We start from the raw sequence: 16,481 nt of genomic DNA, 5'->3' as shown, positions 1-16,481 counted from the left end.
CATGGCATGCAAGGATGCTCTCCAAGGTGAGATGTATTCTTATAGCAGTCTCTTTTTGGGACTAGGGGGGAAGTGGGTGGTACAGTCCCTAGGACAAGCCGCAAGGGTAGGAGGAGGGTCCAAGCCCTTAGTAGCCAGGCAAGGGGCAGCAGCAAGAAGTAGTTGATAGGCCTTGGTGGCAATAGCCATGATCACTAGGGGCAGAACCAAGGGGCTGGCAGGACTGCCCTGTGGCAGCTTTGTGACGACAGCGGCCCTGGCTACAGCAGTAGGGACAGATGGCAGCACAATTGACCATCGCCATGGCAGGCTATGGATGTGATGGACAGTGGTGCAAGGGGCCCTGGAGACAGTGGCACAGGGGATGGTAGGAAGTGGCCTGGAGGAAGCGGGCTACAGCTGTGGCCATTGCAACAGACCTCAGGCTATGTCACCCAGAACCATGGTGCCAAGAGCCCATGCCACAGCAGCTGCGATAGATGGGTCCTGGCAGCACAGCAGTGGTCCCTGGGGGCACAGCTGCACATGGCAGCTGCATCGCCCAGCAGCTGAGCACAAGCCATGCACATGAGCCACCCCAGCCAGCACTCAGCCCTTCTACTGGTAGAGCTGGCAAAAGGCCTCGGAGTTTGCCAGTCACAACTCTGAGCTATGTAAGAGCCTGGTTTTTTTGGGTTGGGGATGCATCCCAGTTTCCCCTCTCGTAGCCCACAGCTTGCACTGGGAGGCAGCATGCTCACTTCACATACCCGAAAGTCAGCGCCAGGTCTTGCATGCTTTGGCCCTCACTCACTGAAAGGCTGGCCACAGCCCTGTCTGCATGTCCCTTCCAACATGGCAGCTGGACCCCTGCAGCTCCCTGCCTCAGTCCTATCACGATGTGCATTTTGGGTCTCTACCTTCTCACCCTGCTACCAGGTGGCTGATCCAGCCGGTGCCAGTTCCACCAGTTCAACAACACCCATTCTGGTCAGTACCCCAAATTGCAATTGCAGGTCTCATTCCAACTTGAACAGGGGGATGAGGCATGGGGTTGGGTCCTCTGGGTGCAGGAAAGCAGAGACACTGATGGCAAACGGGAGGTTGTTTATTAAAATCCATCATGTACAAAACTGGGAGCACTGGAAGGGAGTGAGAAAGTGCCCTGCAGGCAAGTCCTCACCATGGAGCTCAGCCTATGGGAGGGGGTGGCAGAGGTAAGCGTGGTGTACTGCGCGGTTGGCACCCCAAGGTGCCGGCTCAGACTGCGGCTCCATCTCCTGCTTCTGGCCGCTGCAGCTGCCCTAGCAAAAACTAAAAGTCCAGGAAAACAGACTGGTCCCACGTGCAAGGGCCAGGCCCTGGCACTAACTGAATAAGGACAGGGCAGAAGGCCCTGGTGGCAGGAGCATCTGGATGCAGTCCAGAGTATTGGCCTGAGGGAAGGGAAGAGAAGGGGGTGAGGGGAGGGAGCAGAGCCTGGTCCCATCCACAGCACCATCCTGGACCTGCCCTCGCCCCCCACAAACACCTTTGTCCCAGGACATCCATCCTACCCCTGCATCACCTTGATTAAAGTGGCCACCTTCTTGGCTGTCATCGTTTCCATCCTCTGCAAGTCCTGGAGCTGGGAGCAATAGGACAGAATGGTCAACTCCCTAGGCAAGGTCTTTGAGACAAGAAGCCCCCTAAATAGCCGTGATGCCAGGTCGTAATGCAACCATCTTGGGGCCAGGTGCTAGCAAGACCAGCCCCTCCCCAGAGGCAGTTGCATCTCAGGGCCAGGAATAGGGTCCCATACTCTCCCGCCCACATGGTGTTACCATAGCAAAAGGCCCATGCTGCTCACGCCAGGCCATGATTAGCTCAGCGGTCCTGGGGCCGATGCGCTTCAGGGAGAGCAGCTCCCTGGTGCTGCCATGGTTCAGCAACTCCAGCAGCTTCTGGTGGCCTTGGACCATGAGTTCCTGGCACCGTGTCAGCTCCCAGCTGGGCACTGCATTCTCCGTCCCACCTGGACCCAACTGCAGGGAGACAATACAAGGGCAGAAACTGTGCAGCCACCCCCCCTCCCATACTCGCCTTCAGCTGAACCCCCTATACCCTGCCCCTCCCTGCACGCCAGGCCCACAGCATCTCCCAGCCTCCGAGTCACCCCCTCACCCTCCTCTTTAGGACCAAGATGCCCTCATCTTCTGTGGGTGCGGCCCGTTTCTGGGGGATCAGCACTGCAGAGAGAGGGAGGTGGGGGGGATGCAAAAGCAGCTGAGAATGACCCTTGGGTCTCACCCAGCTTAGGGGAGAAGGGGGGAAAGTTAGTGGCTGCCTGGACACCTGGGTCCCCGCTGCTCTCACCTTGCCGCATGGGCAGGATGACAGCCTGTGGAAGCTTGGGCGTAGAGGCAGCTCTCAGCTGCTCCTTAGCTTCCAGTTCCTTCTGCTGCTGCCTCATCTTCTGTGGAGGGAAGGCAGGGGTCAGAGCAGGGAGGCCTGGGAAGGCTGCTCTGGGCTGAACCTCCTCATGAAGGGAGACGCTGGGGCTCCAGGGCCTCCCAGGTGCTGCGCAAAGGGCTGTCCAAGGGCAGGGAGCACATTAAAAAAAAAAAAAAAAAAAAGAGGAAGTCGGGGCCCACCTCCAGCTCGGCTTGTGTCTCCTCGAGGCAGCGTAGCAGAGCCTTCCGCTCAGCCTTCGGGGTGCCCAGCAGGGGCAGCCCCCGGTGACCAGCACCTTGTTGCCGCTCCAGCTCCTCCAGCCGCAGCACGCGCTGCACCAGGCTGGGCTCCAGCTGGTCCAGGGGCAGAAGCGCACTGGAGGGAGGCAAAGATGGGGCGAGTTGGGCAGCGCCCATCTCGCCCTGTCTGACACCCCCATGGTGTCCCCTGCCACCCCCTCCCCCTGCCATGGTACCCAAGGGGCATCTCAGCAGCCAAAGGAGCTTCCTTGCTGGTAGCCTGCTTCTGTTTGCTGCTGTTCTCCTTCTGCAGACTCTCTTCCACAGCTGGGAGGGCAAGAACAGAGTCAGGAGCAACCAGGCCCCTCTTCTCCTTCCCCCCACCACCAGTGGGCCCTCCAGCACCCTCCCCAGGCCCCTAACTTACCTGGCTCAGGCAGCACCTCAGGGACAAAGGGCTTGTTGACCACCTGCTTGGAGCGGGTAGCGAAGTTGAGGGTGGTGAGCGTGTCAAAATAAAAGTGTTGCTCGGGGGCAACATGAGCGATGACCACACTGTGGGCCGAGCCACCCAGTGAGTCCTGGAGTGGGGGGAGGGAGGGAGGGACCTGGGGTCAGCTGCCAGCTCTGCCCACCAGAGCCCCATGGGTGCCCTGTCCCAACCCTCTGGGATCAATGCCTAATCACATGCCTGAGACTACCAGACCTTTACAGACCCCAGGCATCCAGGGTCCCAGCCCCCTGCTCTCACCCACCAGTGCCCACTCCCTGCCCAGAGAACCCAAATGGCCAGGCTCCCATCTCCTGTAGATTCATCCACAGAATCTGGGTACCCTGGCTCCCAGCTCCCTGGTCTCACCTCCCAGAGAACCCAGGTGCCCTGGCTCCAGCCCCCAACACTACCCCCTTCCTGGCCCAGAACACACTTGGAGCAGGCGGGTCAGCTTGCTGTCACGGTAGGGCACGCGGGGCCGACCGAGGCGGAGGGCGTCCACCACCTTGCCCAGCACGAGTAGCGAAGTGTTGATGACGCTGCTCTCACGCAGGCGCAGGCCACAGTTGCCGGTGAGCCGGTTGTCTTCACAGCCTGCCAAGTCCACCAGCTGCAGTTTGGCACTGCAGGCGGGGCCCACGGGCTGAGAGCGGGCCACGCGCAGTACCAGGGCTGCATGGCCGCGGCTCGAGCGGCTGTTCAGGCCTGTGGAGGCCACGGTGCGGTTGCGACTGGCTGACAGGAAATGCTTCTCAAAGTCATGGAAGCTGTTCAGCTCCCGCTCCGTCAGCCCCGTCACCATAATGCTATGATCTGGCGCTTCACGCAGCACCAGGTCCCGCCCTGACGGCTCCAGGAGGTCCAACACCTGAACAGGATAGGCACCGAGGGGGACCATAAACCAGGTGATGGTGGCGGGGTGGGAAGAGGGAGAAGGAGTAGAAGAGTCTCTCCACCAGGCTTAAGGGGACCATGGGGGTCAGCAAGGACCCTGGGTAGCTGGTGGGGAATGTAAAAACCCAAGGCCTCTAGGAAAGCATCTCTTTGAGGCATGGACCCTTCTCTGAAATCACTAAGTCCAAGCTAGCCCCCCCGAGCACCATGCCCTTCTCTTGTGCCCCAAATCACTAGGGCCTGCTCCCCATACTGTGGCACAGGAATTTTAAGCCACTTCCTCCTTCTCGCAACCATTTCGTCCGCTGCCCAGAGAGCTGCCGGAGGAGGCACTGAATGGAAAGTGTTTGGGGACCACTCTAGGTCTCCAAACCCTCCAGGATGGCCTGTTGCCCCTCCTAGCCCAGCTTTCTGGGGTGTTTGCTGTTCAAGCTCACTCAGAGGGGACAACTCGTTAGCAGGAAATAGGAACATAGATCTGTTTGCTGGGATTTGAGGTGGTTTGGATTGAAACCTGGGACAAAACAGGTCTCTGGACAGATGGGGAATGAGCTGGAACAAGCAGACTTTGCGGGTACCCCAAGGGGCTGTGGCTTCCTTTGCTTGGACTCCAGTCTGAGACAGCGTCTCACCCCCACACCCTCCCCAGTACCCATGATCCTTCTCCCCTCAAAGCCTGGGAGCCCACAGCCTGTACCCCGCCACATACCTTTTCCTGGTAGACTTCCAGGTAGGACATGGAGACGGAGTAGGAGCAGCTGCGCCCATCAGGGCCACAGCCAGCCTCCCGCACCATGTGCAGGATGTCACGCACAGCCCGTGGTATCACACCAGGCTGCTGGGGGCTGCCCAACATGGTGTGCGTCTTCCCTAGGGGGGCCAGAGAGGCAGCACTGAACCCCCACCACCACCCACAACACAGGAAAGAAAGAGACCTGTGTGCTGATGAACTGGAGACCAGCCAGAAAATTCACCACCCCACTCCCCAGCCTCAAGCTCAGCAGAGCGCACCAGAACATGTAAGGAAGCTGAGGCAGGAGGGCCTTGTGACAAATTCCAACCCAGGGCAAACCCAGACACCTCTCCTTCACCACATGCTTACCCGCCCCAGTAGGCCCATAGGCCAGCACACTGGCGTTCTGCCCCTGCAGCAAGTGGTGCAGGATGGGCTGCACGGAGCTGCAGTAAACATCTTGCTGGGTGGCCGTGTCCCCGTAGAAGGTATCAAACCTGGGGGAACACCAGGGTGACCACCATTGCGGGCTGCCAAAGCCCCCCATTCCTCCCCTTTCCCCCACCACCCACACGCACTGGTACTTGAAAGTGTCCTTGGCATTGCGCCAGTTGACAAGCTCGAGGGAGCACGAGTCCAGGCCACGAACACAGGGCTCTGAATCTTTGCTGCAGGGACGCAGACGGACGCAGACACGGACTGGGACAGGAGCGTCAGGTTGGCGATGTTCCTTCTTGCCGGGCCAAAGCTGGGATTGCATGGCACTGCGGGAAGAAGAGGGAACGGGGATCAGTGACAACAAAACACATGCTTCACCCCCACCCAGCTCCCTTCCTACCTCCAACACCAATTTATTTGCCTTCAAAGTTCCCTCCACACCCTGCATGCCCCACCACTGAAAGCACCAGCTCCAACCCCCCAGCTTTCAATGTCAGCCTCCCCAAGGCCCCAGCTGCAGCTCCCCTTCCCAACTGCCCCCATCCTGCCAAAGCCCAGCTCTCCAGTCCCCAAGCCCAAATGTACCCTCCCCAAAGTCCCTGCTATCAGCTCCCTTAGGCCCAGCCCCACAGCTTTCCACCACCCATGCCCTGCCCAATGACATCCTTGCCAAATCCCAGATCTCCAGCTGCCAGCTACAGCTCCCCTCCTCTGCTGCCTCAAGGCCCACTGCACTGCAAACCCAGCGCCCCATCCTCCAACTCCATCACCCCAAACTCAGCTCTCTTCCACCCAAGCCCCCAGCTGCAGCACCAAGATGCCCCTAACCCAGCTCTCCACCAGCCCATCTCCCAGCCCCACTTTCCTGTTCTTAACCATGAAGTTAGTTCAGCCTTCCCAAGCCTCCAGCTGCAGCCCCTTCGTCAGTGGCCCCCAGCACCACCCCCAAAGCCATCCACCCCAAACCCCAAGCCTGCAGCCCCCCACCATCCCTAGACCCTAGCCCCCCAAACCCAGCCCCACCTCCAGCCCCTACCCAAATCCCCAAGTCCATGGGGACAGTAGGATGGCAGAACGGAAAGCACATCATGGCAGCAGGCTTGCCAGGCCAGAAAAGAGAGAAGACAAAGAGGAGAAAAAAAATCTAGAGGTGAAGAAATCCCCAAGCTAATAACACACGGCTGCAGTGCTCACTGGATGTCCTCCAAACACAGCATGGCAAAAATATCCCCCAAATATCCATGATGAATTGAGTGAATTAGAGATAGCTCACCTCCCAGCCACTATGCAAGCATCAGCTTCAGTCAGTAAAATAACCCAATTTTAATTCAGTTTTCTGTTATTAATCTGAAAAAAAAAAATCAGAATAAATAGTTGTTTTAAAAGGTCCCCTCTCTCCGAGTCGAGAACAACGTGTTAATCCACATCGCACACAAGCAAGCACCTTTGGCAGAAGACAGTGATTAAACCAAGGCTTCCCGACCGGCAATTTAAAGCGGTTTGGTTAAACCAAACCCACCCCGGCACTCCCTCAAGCCTCCCCGCACCCAGCCCCTTTCCTGGCCCCGCTCCGTAAGCCCCGGTGCCCCCTAGGCCCAACTCCACCCTCCCCTCAGCTGCCCCCCTAGGCCCAGCTCTCCGACCCCCACCAGCCACAGCACCACCCTCATCCGGCCGCCGCCCTGTCGGAGCCGTTTGGTTTTAGCGCTCACTCCGCCCCGCAGCCAATCAGGAGCCCCCTCGGAGAAGGGAGCGGGGCTAGCGCCACGCCTGCGCATCAAGAAGGGAAGGGAATTGCGCATGCGACTTGTAAATAGGGGGAAGGAGGGGCGTGTTGATCAGCATAGAGTGACCCCTCCCCCCGACGTGAGGTATGGGCGCACAGCATAGGGGGGAAAGTGTGCCCCTCCCATTGGCGCATGCGCAGTAAAGAGGAAGGGGCTAGCTACATGGAGAGATGAACGGATGGTGGCGACGGGGGCACTGGAACAACATGCGCATTAAAGAGGAAAACGAACGGGTGGGGCGCATGCGTCATAGGGCAACAAGTCACCCAGGGCGCACGCGCAGTAAAGAGGAAGGGTGGCGTGTTGTTAAAATGGCGGGAGGGCTCTTTGTTTTTCTGGCAGCCTACGTGTGCCAGGCCTTGTCCCCAGAATCACTTGAGAGTCCTTACCGGCTATGCCCCTTTCCCACATTACAGTCAGTGAACTGGGAGCCCCCCAAATGTTCACCAAGGTCGCCAGCCCTGGTTTGGTGCCTTCCCTGCCTTGTCTTCAGGCAGCTGCTCAAAATGGCTGCTGTGGCAGTGTCAGCCTGGCCTGTGGCTGGGCCCCAAGATGGCCTCGCAACTGCCTTAGCATATCAAGCTGAGGGCAGCATCTGTCCTTGGGAGCCCCAGGATAGCCGCCGACACCAGGGCTTGATTGGCCAAGATGGCCACTACCATGGTTTGCCAGGATGTGGGGTGTACCTGCTGCAGGCCTGAGCCCTAAAATGACTGCCAACGCCTTGGCATGACTGGGTGGGGGGGTCACCTGCTGCAGGCCTGAGCCCCAAGACAGTCACCGCTGCCTTGGCGCAACCAGGTGAAAGTGATGCCTGTCGCTGACCTAAGCCCCAAGACGGCCGCCACCCGCCTTGGCGTGACTGGGTGAAGGCAATGCCTGCTGCAGGCCTGAAAGCAGGCCTGAGCCCCGAGGTGGCCACCACCACCTTGGTGTGACCAGGCGAAGGGAGCATCTGTCCTTGGGCTGAACCCCCAAGATGGCCACCACCACCCTGACACAACTGGCACAAGCCCCCCCACCAGCAGTGTGGGGGTCTCAGGTCCAGTGCTCCAACCCCCGGCCCTCTGGCCCCACATGTACCCCACGATGCTGCGCTCCATCCTCCTTTCCTCCCGCGGCACGGTGTAGGAGCCATCTTCCCTCCCCCGGGAAGAAAAATCCCCTTTCTGCAGCTAGAGGATAGGGGCTTTTGCTCCCCACTCCTGCAGTGCCACTACAATATGGCTGCCCTTGCTTTGTTCTGGCTATAACAAGGCTCCAGTAAGATTTAAACTCACAACTCCTGAGTTACTAAACTAGTGCCCTAACCCCTGAGCTATTCTTAGGTTGTTTTTTTTTTTCCTTGCTCCTTTGCCACACAGTAGATGTGGCCACCTGCTCTTCCCTGGGAGACTTTAGGGGGTGCAAGGACCTGCCACACCCCATTGCAGCTCTTGGGAAGCCAGCAAGGCTGGGGACCTGGAGCAGAGGCCTCCAGATGTGTCCCCAGGCAGAGCTCATTGCAGGGGGAAGGGTTTAGAGTCACGTGTGACTTGAACAGCCTCAGAGTTGACCTCTGACCTCCTGCTGCTTTGCCCCAGGGGCAGCCTCATGCTGATGTTTCAGGCTAGGATCCAGAAGCCTCATCTGGGGCTTCCCCTCTGCTGCTCCCCTCAGCGGCCAGGCTCCAGGGCAGCTCCACAGCTGAATTCACCAGGCGCCAGCCTCTCTAAGCCAGGCGTGGGAACCTGCAGCTTTGGGACCTGGTAGATCTCAATATCTGGGGGAAGCAGGAGTTCCAGGGGGAAAGTGCCCTGCAGTGGGACTAGACATATATGTTATATATGCTGGGGGATGTAGCTCAGTGGTAGAGTGCCTGCTTTGCATGTAGGAGGTCCTGGGTTCAATCCCCAGCATCTCCACCTGACTTTGCCCCTGCTCAGGTCTTAGATGAGCTGAGGCAGCAGTGGATACTTGTTCTGCTTTTCTGGATCTAGCCAGGCTGATTTTTCTTCCTCCTTGTAGGGTGAAAGCAAAGGCTCAAAAAGACTTGCTGACTCTCCCAGGGATAGCCAACGTTCACCAAAGAGGCCACCCCTCCAGCTCTAAAACACTCAGGGAGAGTTTGGAGCAGAGGGAGCTGCAATGCCTGCAAAACCACCCCCTGCCCAGGTAGGAAATATAAAAAAAGGAGGTGGAGATTGAACTCAGCACATCCTACATGGAAATCAGGTGCTCTACCACTGAGCTATATTCCCCAGGCTATAGCCACCTCCACCACATAGCACTGTGGACCCCGTGAAACGCCCTTCCTAAGCAGAGATCTGCTGGGTCTCAAGGCTGTGGGGAGAAGGCATCTGCTGGGCACCTGCATCAGCTGTCCCGGGGTGCATCTCCTCCCTGGGCTCACATCTGTCCAGGAGGTGCTGGCAGGAAAAAAAGGAGCTGGAGATGCAACCCAGGGCTTCATGCATGCAAAGCAGGTACTCTACCACTGAGCTACACCCCTTACCAGGGACAGTATCCCTGGATGTGCCCCCTGCCCTTTTCCAGCTGCACCCAACCCCACCCCAGACACCAGGCACATTTCAGCAGCTATACCCCAGCCTGAGAGACCTGCTGAAGCCCCTTCCTCTGCTGTGCTGTGCTGTGCTGTGGTGGGGGGGCAAATGCCTCTCAGAGACAGGGTTCAGCCATCTCAGTCTGAGTTGCCTTGTGAACCTCACTGACCACTGGGAGCCTCCTGATGCTCTGCCCCCATCTCCCCCCCTTCCCCACAGGGTTCTCCAGCCCCTACCCAAAAACTACCTTTCATGCACCATCACCTCCAACCCTGCCAAAAATTTGGCAGCAGGACCATGGCTCTAGACTGCGAGTTACAGAACCATTGATTATCTGGCATCGTTCCTGGGTTGGACTAGCTGTGATCTCTGTAGATCCCTTCCAGCCCCACTTCTGTACAATAACCTGCGTCTCCATCGTTAAGACAATCATTGACCCCCAGAGTGTATGAGCTGTGGCTTTCATTCCTCCAGCACGGGCTCTGGAGAATGGGGTCAAATCTCACAGCATCAGATGATGACCCACCTAGCATCTAGAATCATAGAAAATTAGGGTTTGAAGGGACCTCAGGTCACATCTAGTCCAACCCCCTGCTCAAAGCATGATCATCCCCAAATAGTTATTGTCCCAGCAAGGGGAACCCAGCACCCAGCTGGCAGAGACCTCTTTGCATTGTGCCAGACCTCCTGGCCCCTGCACTAGCCTAGGCTGCAGCCTGCGGTGCTCTCGGTTTCATGGTTTCCAAGGGACCCAATCCTGCTTTCCCAACATGTTTCGTATCAGAGTGAATATTTATTCTTTTGCAAACACTCCAACAACACCCAGTACACCAGAAAAGGGGGGGAGGGGTGGGAGGAGAATAAACCCTCTAAATTTATTAAGGAAACTAAGACACCCAGGTTAAGAAACAGAACAGAAGAGGCAGGCAGGCTGGGGACCGCTGGAAAAGATACTGTACTTTCTCACATACAACACACCCTGGGATATAATGCGCCCCTTGATCTGAAAGGCAGAATGAAGGGGGGGAAAAAGCTCTTTCCTTGCCGTATTTCTCACATATAAGGCACACCAACATTCCCAGGAGCTGTTTTTTGGGGGGGAAGCGATGTGGCATACCAGAAAGTACAGTACTCTGCGAGGCCTCTCCAGCTACTCTGCGCACATTAGTGTTTCACCTGCGATTGCCTTGTGCTACACAATGCCATTAACCCCACACTACGGAAACAAAGCCCAACACCAACTCCTGCATGACACGACAACACCACCCCCCACCCCACCCCCCGCAAGCCAGGCCCGGGATGCAGCTGTCCACAGGGCCCCGAGCAGTACAGCCAGCACCCCAGCGGTTGGGACTGTCCGTCGCCCCAGAGAAGATCCTGGAGAGGAGCCGGCCTCACTCCATGCCCGGACGCTGGCAGGGGCAGGCTGACTGGGGCCGGCTGAGGATGGCGCTGATCAGGCGCTCCAGGAGCTGCCGGTCCTGCTCCCGCTGGGTCTTCTCGTGCTCCAGGAAGCGCTCCATGAGCCGCTCCTCCTGCTCCAGGCGGGCACGCTGGATGGCCTTGTGCTCCTCGCTGCGGCGGCACATCTCCGCGAACATGTCGTCCACGGCCCGCTTGCGCTTCCCCCGTAGCCGCACTGTGCGCTCGCTTAGCCGCGGGGGTGGGCTGGCCGGCTCCTCGTACGTCGAGCCACCTGGGTGGGGAAAGGGAACAGAGCATTACATGTACCCAGGCACCAGGGTGGGGAGACTTTAAGGATGGTCCCCCATCAACCACACTTGACTTCTGATCAAGAAATATACTGCATTTATGCACATCCCATAAACCTTTGCCCCCTGCAAAAAGCCCTCTAAAATTCGGGAGTGCATCTTCAGCAGGAAAGCTGGTTTTCTTCCCTGGAATAAAGGCACTGCGCTATAAGATTGCTGCTTCTCTGCATGTGGCAGGGGCAGAGTCCAGCCCCTGTCCCATTGGCATTTGCTTCTGGCTTAGCAGCCAAAACCAGACACATCTACATTAACACACCAATTTAAGGTGCATTAATGGCACACATACACCCTTAATATGGTCCCCGCTACTGCTGCAGAGCATAGGCCTAGATCACCCCCCAGCCTCCCCTCATGCCCACAGCCCACTCCTGTCCCACCTCCACCCCGGGCCCCCCGGCGCAGGGCACAGACAGGCCCAGCCCGGAGGCCCCGCTCACCGGACTGCGGCTCGGCGGGCCCGGCCTCCAGCCCCTCCCCAGGCCCCGGCCCGGCACCGCCCGCCGCGGGCGGCGGCAGGAGTAGGAGCTGCTCGGCCGGGCTGGGCCCGGGGCCCGGCGGCGGCTCCTCCTCGCACTTGAACGTGAGCCCCGCGGGGTGCAGCAGCGGGTCGTGGGACACGGCGGGCTCGGCGCGGCGGCCCCGCTCCACGTAGCCGGGCCTGGGGCTCGAACCCGCGCCCGCCGGCCGCAGCATCTGCTGGAGCCGCTCCCGCTCCGTCCGCGGCCCCGCCTCGTACGGGGGCCGGAGCCGGGGCAGGGGCAGGGGCAAGGGCCGGGGCCGGGGGCGGCGGCTCGAGTCCGGCTCCCGCATCCCGCGCCCAGCCCGCGGGAAGGGCGACCGCGGCCCCGCCTGCTGCGGGCGGGGGGGTAGTCTACCCCGGGGAGGTGGCGGGAGTCTGTGCGGGGGATGGGATGGGATCCAGGGGGGTGGGAGCCTAGACAGAGGGGCAATGAGTCCATCCCGGGGTGGGGAGTCCTTGTAGGGGGTGGGAGTGTATCCAGGGAGGGTGGGTGTCTATACAGGGGGCAAATGATTCTCCCCCAGGGGTAGAGGAGTCCATGCAGGTGGGTGGGAGTGTGTCCAGGCGGTGCTGTGAGTCTTTCCAGACGGGATAGGAGTCTCTGCAGGGGGTACATGAGTCTACCCCAGGGGTTTGTGAGTCTATGCAGGGGGTATGGGAGTCTACGCAGGGGCCCGTGAGTCTACCTTGGGGAGCTGTGAGTGTATCCAGGGGGCCATGAGTCTATGCAGGGGGGGTGTGAGTCTGTGAAGGGGTGGTGAGTCTACTCCCAGAAGCTGTGAGTCTGTGCAGGGGGCCATGAGTCCCTGGGGGTGGGCTGGGAGCATATCCAGGGGGCCATGAGTTTATCTAGGGGGACTGTGAGTCTAGTCCAGGCAGCTGTGAGTCTGTGCAGGGGATCATGAAGACCACAAGAAGTTGAGAGTCTATGCAGGGAAGTGTGAGTCTACCCTGGGGAGCTGGAAGTCTACCCCAGGGAAGTATGAGCCTGTGCATGCCCACCCCCCCTCCCCCCGAGTCTAAGGAGGTTGAGAACTGCCACGCTAGCACCAGGCCACAGGGATGAACCCAGCAATGCAGGAGTGAATCAGCACGCCAGGGAGCGGTGGGCTCAGAAGGGCAGGCCAGGGTGGGCAGACAGCTGGAGCACAGAGGCCAGGGGCTAACCATGCTCAGACCCATGCTGCAGTGGGGGCAAGAAGGGACATCTAGGCCACCCCCTTCCTTCAGGGAGCACCATCCTCCATATCCCAGCCACAGCTCTGTCCACCCAGGGGCTTCCAAACCTCCAAGGATGGAGACTCGAGCACTGCTCTGGGCAGCTTGTTCTGGTGCTTCACCACCCTTCTGGGGAGCCAGTTTTCTCTAATATCCAATCTCAACTTTCCTTGCTGCAGCCTGAGCCCATTGTTTCTTGTTCTGTCACCTGCCTTCCAACACAAGGGTCTGTCTCTCAAGCAAGAGGCTAATTTCTGAGCCGGAATTGCAGCACAGAGACACTGTCCTGGCTGTCCTCTTCTAATCTCCATTCAGCAGAGGTGTAGGCTGGTGGCCTGGGCTCTGGAAATGAATGTTTCTTTCCTCTTTCTGCCTCCCCACAGCAAGAAGCAGGTCTCATTTTGGGGAGGGTGGGGTGTGGTGCACTAGGAAGTATGGTAACACGTGTGGGGGGCACTCCAAAATATGGTGGTCGAGGAGAACCCAGGGCTGGCGAGCCACAAACAAGGCACTGGACCAAACCAGGTAGGCACTAAGGGGTACACTAGACAACAAGGCAAAGGGGCTCCAAGAGCACCTGTCGGGGGGCTAACGTGTCTTTACACAAATGCCAGAGTATGGGGAATAAGCAGGAGGAGCTCACACTCGTACTTGCTAGCACCCAGTACAACCTAGTCGGCTTAATGGAAACATGGTGGGACTCTACTCACAACTGGCCACTGGGCATTGGGGGTACTGGCTGTACAGGCGAGACAGAGTGGGGAAAAAAGGTGGGGGTGTAGCTCTCTCTGTTAGGGAGCAGTACACATCTTCCATCACCAAGGCGGTGGTAGAGGGGGGGAATACCAAGGCATTGTGGGTGAGGATCCAGGGGAAAAGGACTTGGTAGTGGGGGTCTACTACAGACCTCCTCAGCAGGATGACGAGCTAGACCTGGTATTCTCCAGGCAGCTCTCAGAGCCATTGAGGTGAGAGAGGCGGTGGTCATGGGGGACCTAAATTACCCGGACATCTCCTGGGAGGAGCAGACGGCCAAATCAAACCTCTCACGTAGGTTGTTAAACCGTGTGCAGGACCTCCACCTAAGCCAGGAGGTGTCCAGTCCCACCAGGGGTAGCGCCTTGCTAGACCGGGTCTTAGCAACAGGGATGATCTCGGGTACCTGCGAGTGCACAGTAGCCTGGGACACAGTGACCATCGCTTGGTAGAGTTCACAGTCCAGCAAAGGGTGGGAAAATATCCAGGGGGGCTAAAGTGTTAGTAAACTTAGCAGACTAGTCAGCGAGGTGGCTGAACTCAAGAGCATCAAGCAAATGGGGGTCCAGGAGGGTTGGCGGTTCCTCAGGTGAGCGATCCTTGGGGCACAAAAAGAGACTATTCCATTACACAGGAAAGGGGGCAAGGGGACAACCCCCCCTCGGCTGAACAGGGAGCTCCAGGAAAGATGGGGGCGAAGAGAGAGATTTACAGGCAGTGGAAGCGGGGGAGCCACCAAGGAGGCAGACACCTCCCTGGCACGCTGTTGCAGGGAATCAGCTAGGCAGGGCAAGGCAGGGCTGGAGCTTAGGCTGGCTACAACAATCAAGGACAATAAAAAGTCCCTCTACAGATACACAGCGAGCAAAAGGAAGGCGCAGAGTGACATAGGGCCCCTGCAGGACAGATCAGGGCAGCTGGTGGCCGAGGCAGGGAAAGAGGCAGAGCGCTTCAACAAGTTCTTCGCTTCAGTATTCGCGAGTACTGGCCAGGACAATTCCCCCACCTCGAGCATAGACAGATGTCTGGGAGGCACTAGACCGCCAATGGTTAGTGCTGACTCGGTGAAGGAACACTTGGAGGGGCTGGATGGGTACAAGTCAGCTGGCCCGGATGACCTCCACCCACGGGCGCTGAAGGAGTTGGCTAGTGTCATAGCTGAGCCGCCGGCATGGCTGTTTGAGCTCTCACGGTGCTCCGGCCAGGACCCTGAGAACTGGAAAAGGGCCAACGTGGTGCCCATTTTAAAGAAGGGGATAAGGGGTGAGCCGGGTAACTTTAGGCCAGGCAGTCTTACCTCTAGCCTTGGGAAAACACTGGGAAAGAGCGCATTTGTGAAGCCCAGCAGGGGAAGCGATGTTGAAAGGGAACTAGCACGGGTTTGTCACAGGTAGATCCTGCCTGACAAACCTTATAGCCTTTTACGACCAGGTCGCACACTGCCTTGACACAGGAGCTGAGGCCGATGTCATCTACCTGGACTTTAAGAAGGCTTTCGACACAGCTTCCCCATGAGAATAGGATGCGAAACTGACGGGCTGTGGCGTGGACGCCTACACAGTCGGGTGGGTGGCCAACTGGCTCAGGGACCGCACCAGAGAGTGGGGGTGGACGGGATGTTCTCGGCCTGGAAGGAGGTGGCCAGTGGGGTCCCGCAGGGGTCGGTCCTTGGACTGGTGTGATCTAATATCTTCATCAGCGATTTGGACGAGGGTGTGTGGAGCACCCTGTCCAAGTTCGCAGACGACACTGAGTTATGGGGCAAAGTTAACACACCAGAGGGCAGGGAGCGGATCTGGACAGGTTGGAGCAACGGGCAGAACGAAACATGATGCAGTTCAACAAAGACAAATGCAAGGTGCTCCACCTCAGGAGGAGAAATGCCCTGCACACCTACAGGTCGGGGGATGACCTCCTCAGCAGCTCAGTGGCTGACAGGGATCTTGGAGTCATAGTTGACTCCAAGACGGACATGAGCCGGCAGTGTAACGAGGCCATCAAAGCCAGTTGCACCTTGTCGTGCTTTAGCAGATCCATGGCCAACAGACCGAGGGAGGTGTTGCCCCCCGCCCCCCATGCAGCACTGGTCAGGCCGCAGCTGGAGCACTGTGCCCAGTTCTGGGCGCCGCACGTCAAGAGGGACACAGAGGATGTGGAGAGGGTTCAGAGGAGGCCACTCGTATGGTTAGTGGCCTCCGTGCAAGGCCCTACGAGGGGAGGTTGGGGGATCTGGATCTCTTCAGCCTTCGCAAGAGACGGCTGAGGGGAGACCTTGTAGCAGGCTGTAAGTTTAGCAAGGGAGGACAACAGAGAGTTGGGGAGGTGCTTTTTACCAGGGCACCCCTAGGAGTCAGTAGGAATAATGTGTACAAACTAGTGGAGAGTAGATTCAGGTCAGACATTAGGAAGAAGTTTTTCACAGTAAGGGTGGCCAGAGTCTGGAACGGGCTGCCAAGAGAGATGGTGCTCTCACCTAACTTGGAGGTCTTCAGGAGGAGGCTAGATAGGCACCTGGCTGGAGCTGTCTGACCTCGGTCCTTTTCCTGCCAGGGGCAGGGGGTCGGACACGATGATCCTTCGGGATCCCTTCCAACTCTACAATCTATGAATATGGTAATGGGTATGTGGCACACTGGGAAATACAGTAACAGGGGTGTGGAGCGCTAGGAAATAGAG

General features: G+C 58.4%; 2 protein-coding genes and 1 non-coding gene across 8 annotated transcripts; 1 reads left to right on the top strand and 2 right to left on the bottom strand.

Annotated features, from left to right (window-relative positions):
• Positions 1–1,071: 1,071 nt before the first annotated feature.
• Positions 1,072–6,964, bottom strand: KIF22 (kinesin family member 22). 6 transcript variants are annotated; one of them, XM_090052440.1, is made up of 14 exons: positions 6,922–6,964; positions 6,483–6,556; positions 5,350–5,535; positions 5,141–5,268; positions 4,748–4,908; positions 3,578–4,012; positions 3,079–3,232; positions 2,888–2,978; positions 2,613–2,787; positions 2,335–2,434; positions 2,143–2,207; positions 1,829–2,003; positions 1,547–1,606; positions 1,072–1,415 (listed from the first exon to the last, which is right to left on the bottom strand). In XM_090052440.1, exons 3-14 carry the CDS (start codon positions 5,529–5,531, stop codon positions 1,294–1,296), a joined length of 1,848 nt encoding a protein of 615 aa, XP_089908566.1. In that variant the 5' UTR covers positions 5,532–5,535; positions 6,483–6,556; positions 6,922–6,964; the 3' UTR covers positions 1,072–1,293. The 6 variants fall into 6 exon arrangements, with proteins under 6 accessions (XP_089908566.1, XP_089908565.1, XP_089908568.1 ...); XM_090052439.1 differs by having other exon boundaries at positions 6,859–6,941; XM_090052442.1 differs by lacking the exon at positions 6,922–6,964 and adding an exon at positions 6,654–6,808 and having other exon boundaries at positions 2,335–2,431.
• A 1,864-nt stretch (positions 6,965–8,828) lies between these two features.
• Positions 8,829–8,900, top strand: TRNAA-UGC (transfer RNA alanine (anticodon UGC)). Its single transcript has one exon. It is a non-coding gene; the product is annotated as a tRNA-Ala (tRNA).
• Positions 8,901–10,312: 1,412 nt separating this feature from the next.
• LOC149861513 (uncharacterized) lies at positions 10,313–12,169 on the bottom strand. The gene is made up of 2 exons (XM_090052598.1): positions 11,749–12,169; positions 10,313–11,235 (listed from the first exon to the last, which is right to left on the bottom strand). The coding sequence occupies exons 1-2, from the start codon at positions 12,119–12,121 to the stop codon at positions 10,934–10,936; spliced, it is 675 nt and encodes a 224-aa protein (XP_089908724.1). The 5' UTR covers positions 12,122–12,169; the 3' UTR covers positions 10,313–10,933.
• Between the last annotated feature and the right edge of the window lie 4,312 nt (positions 12,170–16,481).

This window comes from Crocodylus siamensis, chromosome 6 (genome assembly GCF_052110815.1).
Source record: "Crocodylus siamensis isolate JL-2025a chromosome 6, ASM5211081v1, whole genome shotgun sequence".
Lineage (NCBI taxonomy): Eukaryota > Metazoa > Chordata > Crocodylia > Crocodylidae > Crocodylus > Crocodylus siamensis.
This window is presented reverse-complemented; position numbering and strand designations above follow the sequence as displayed.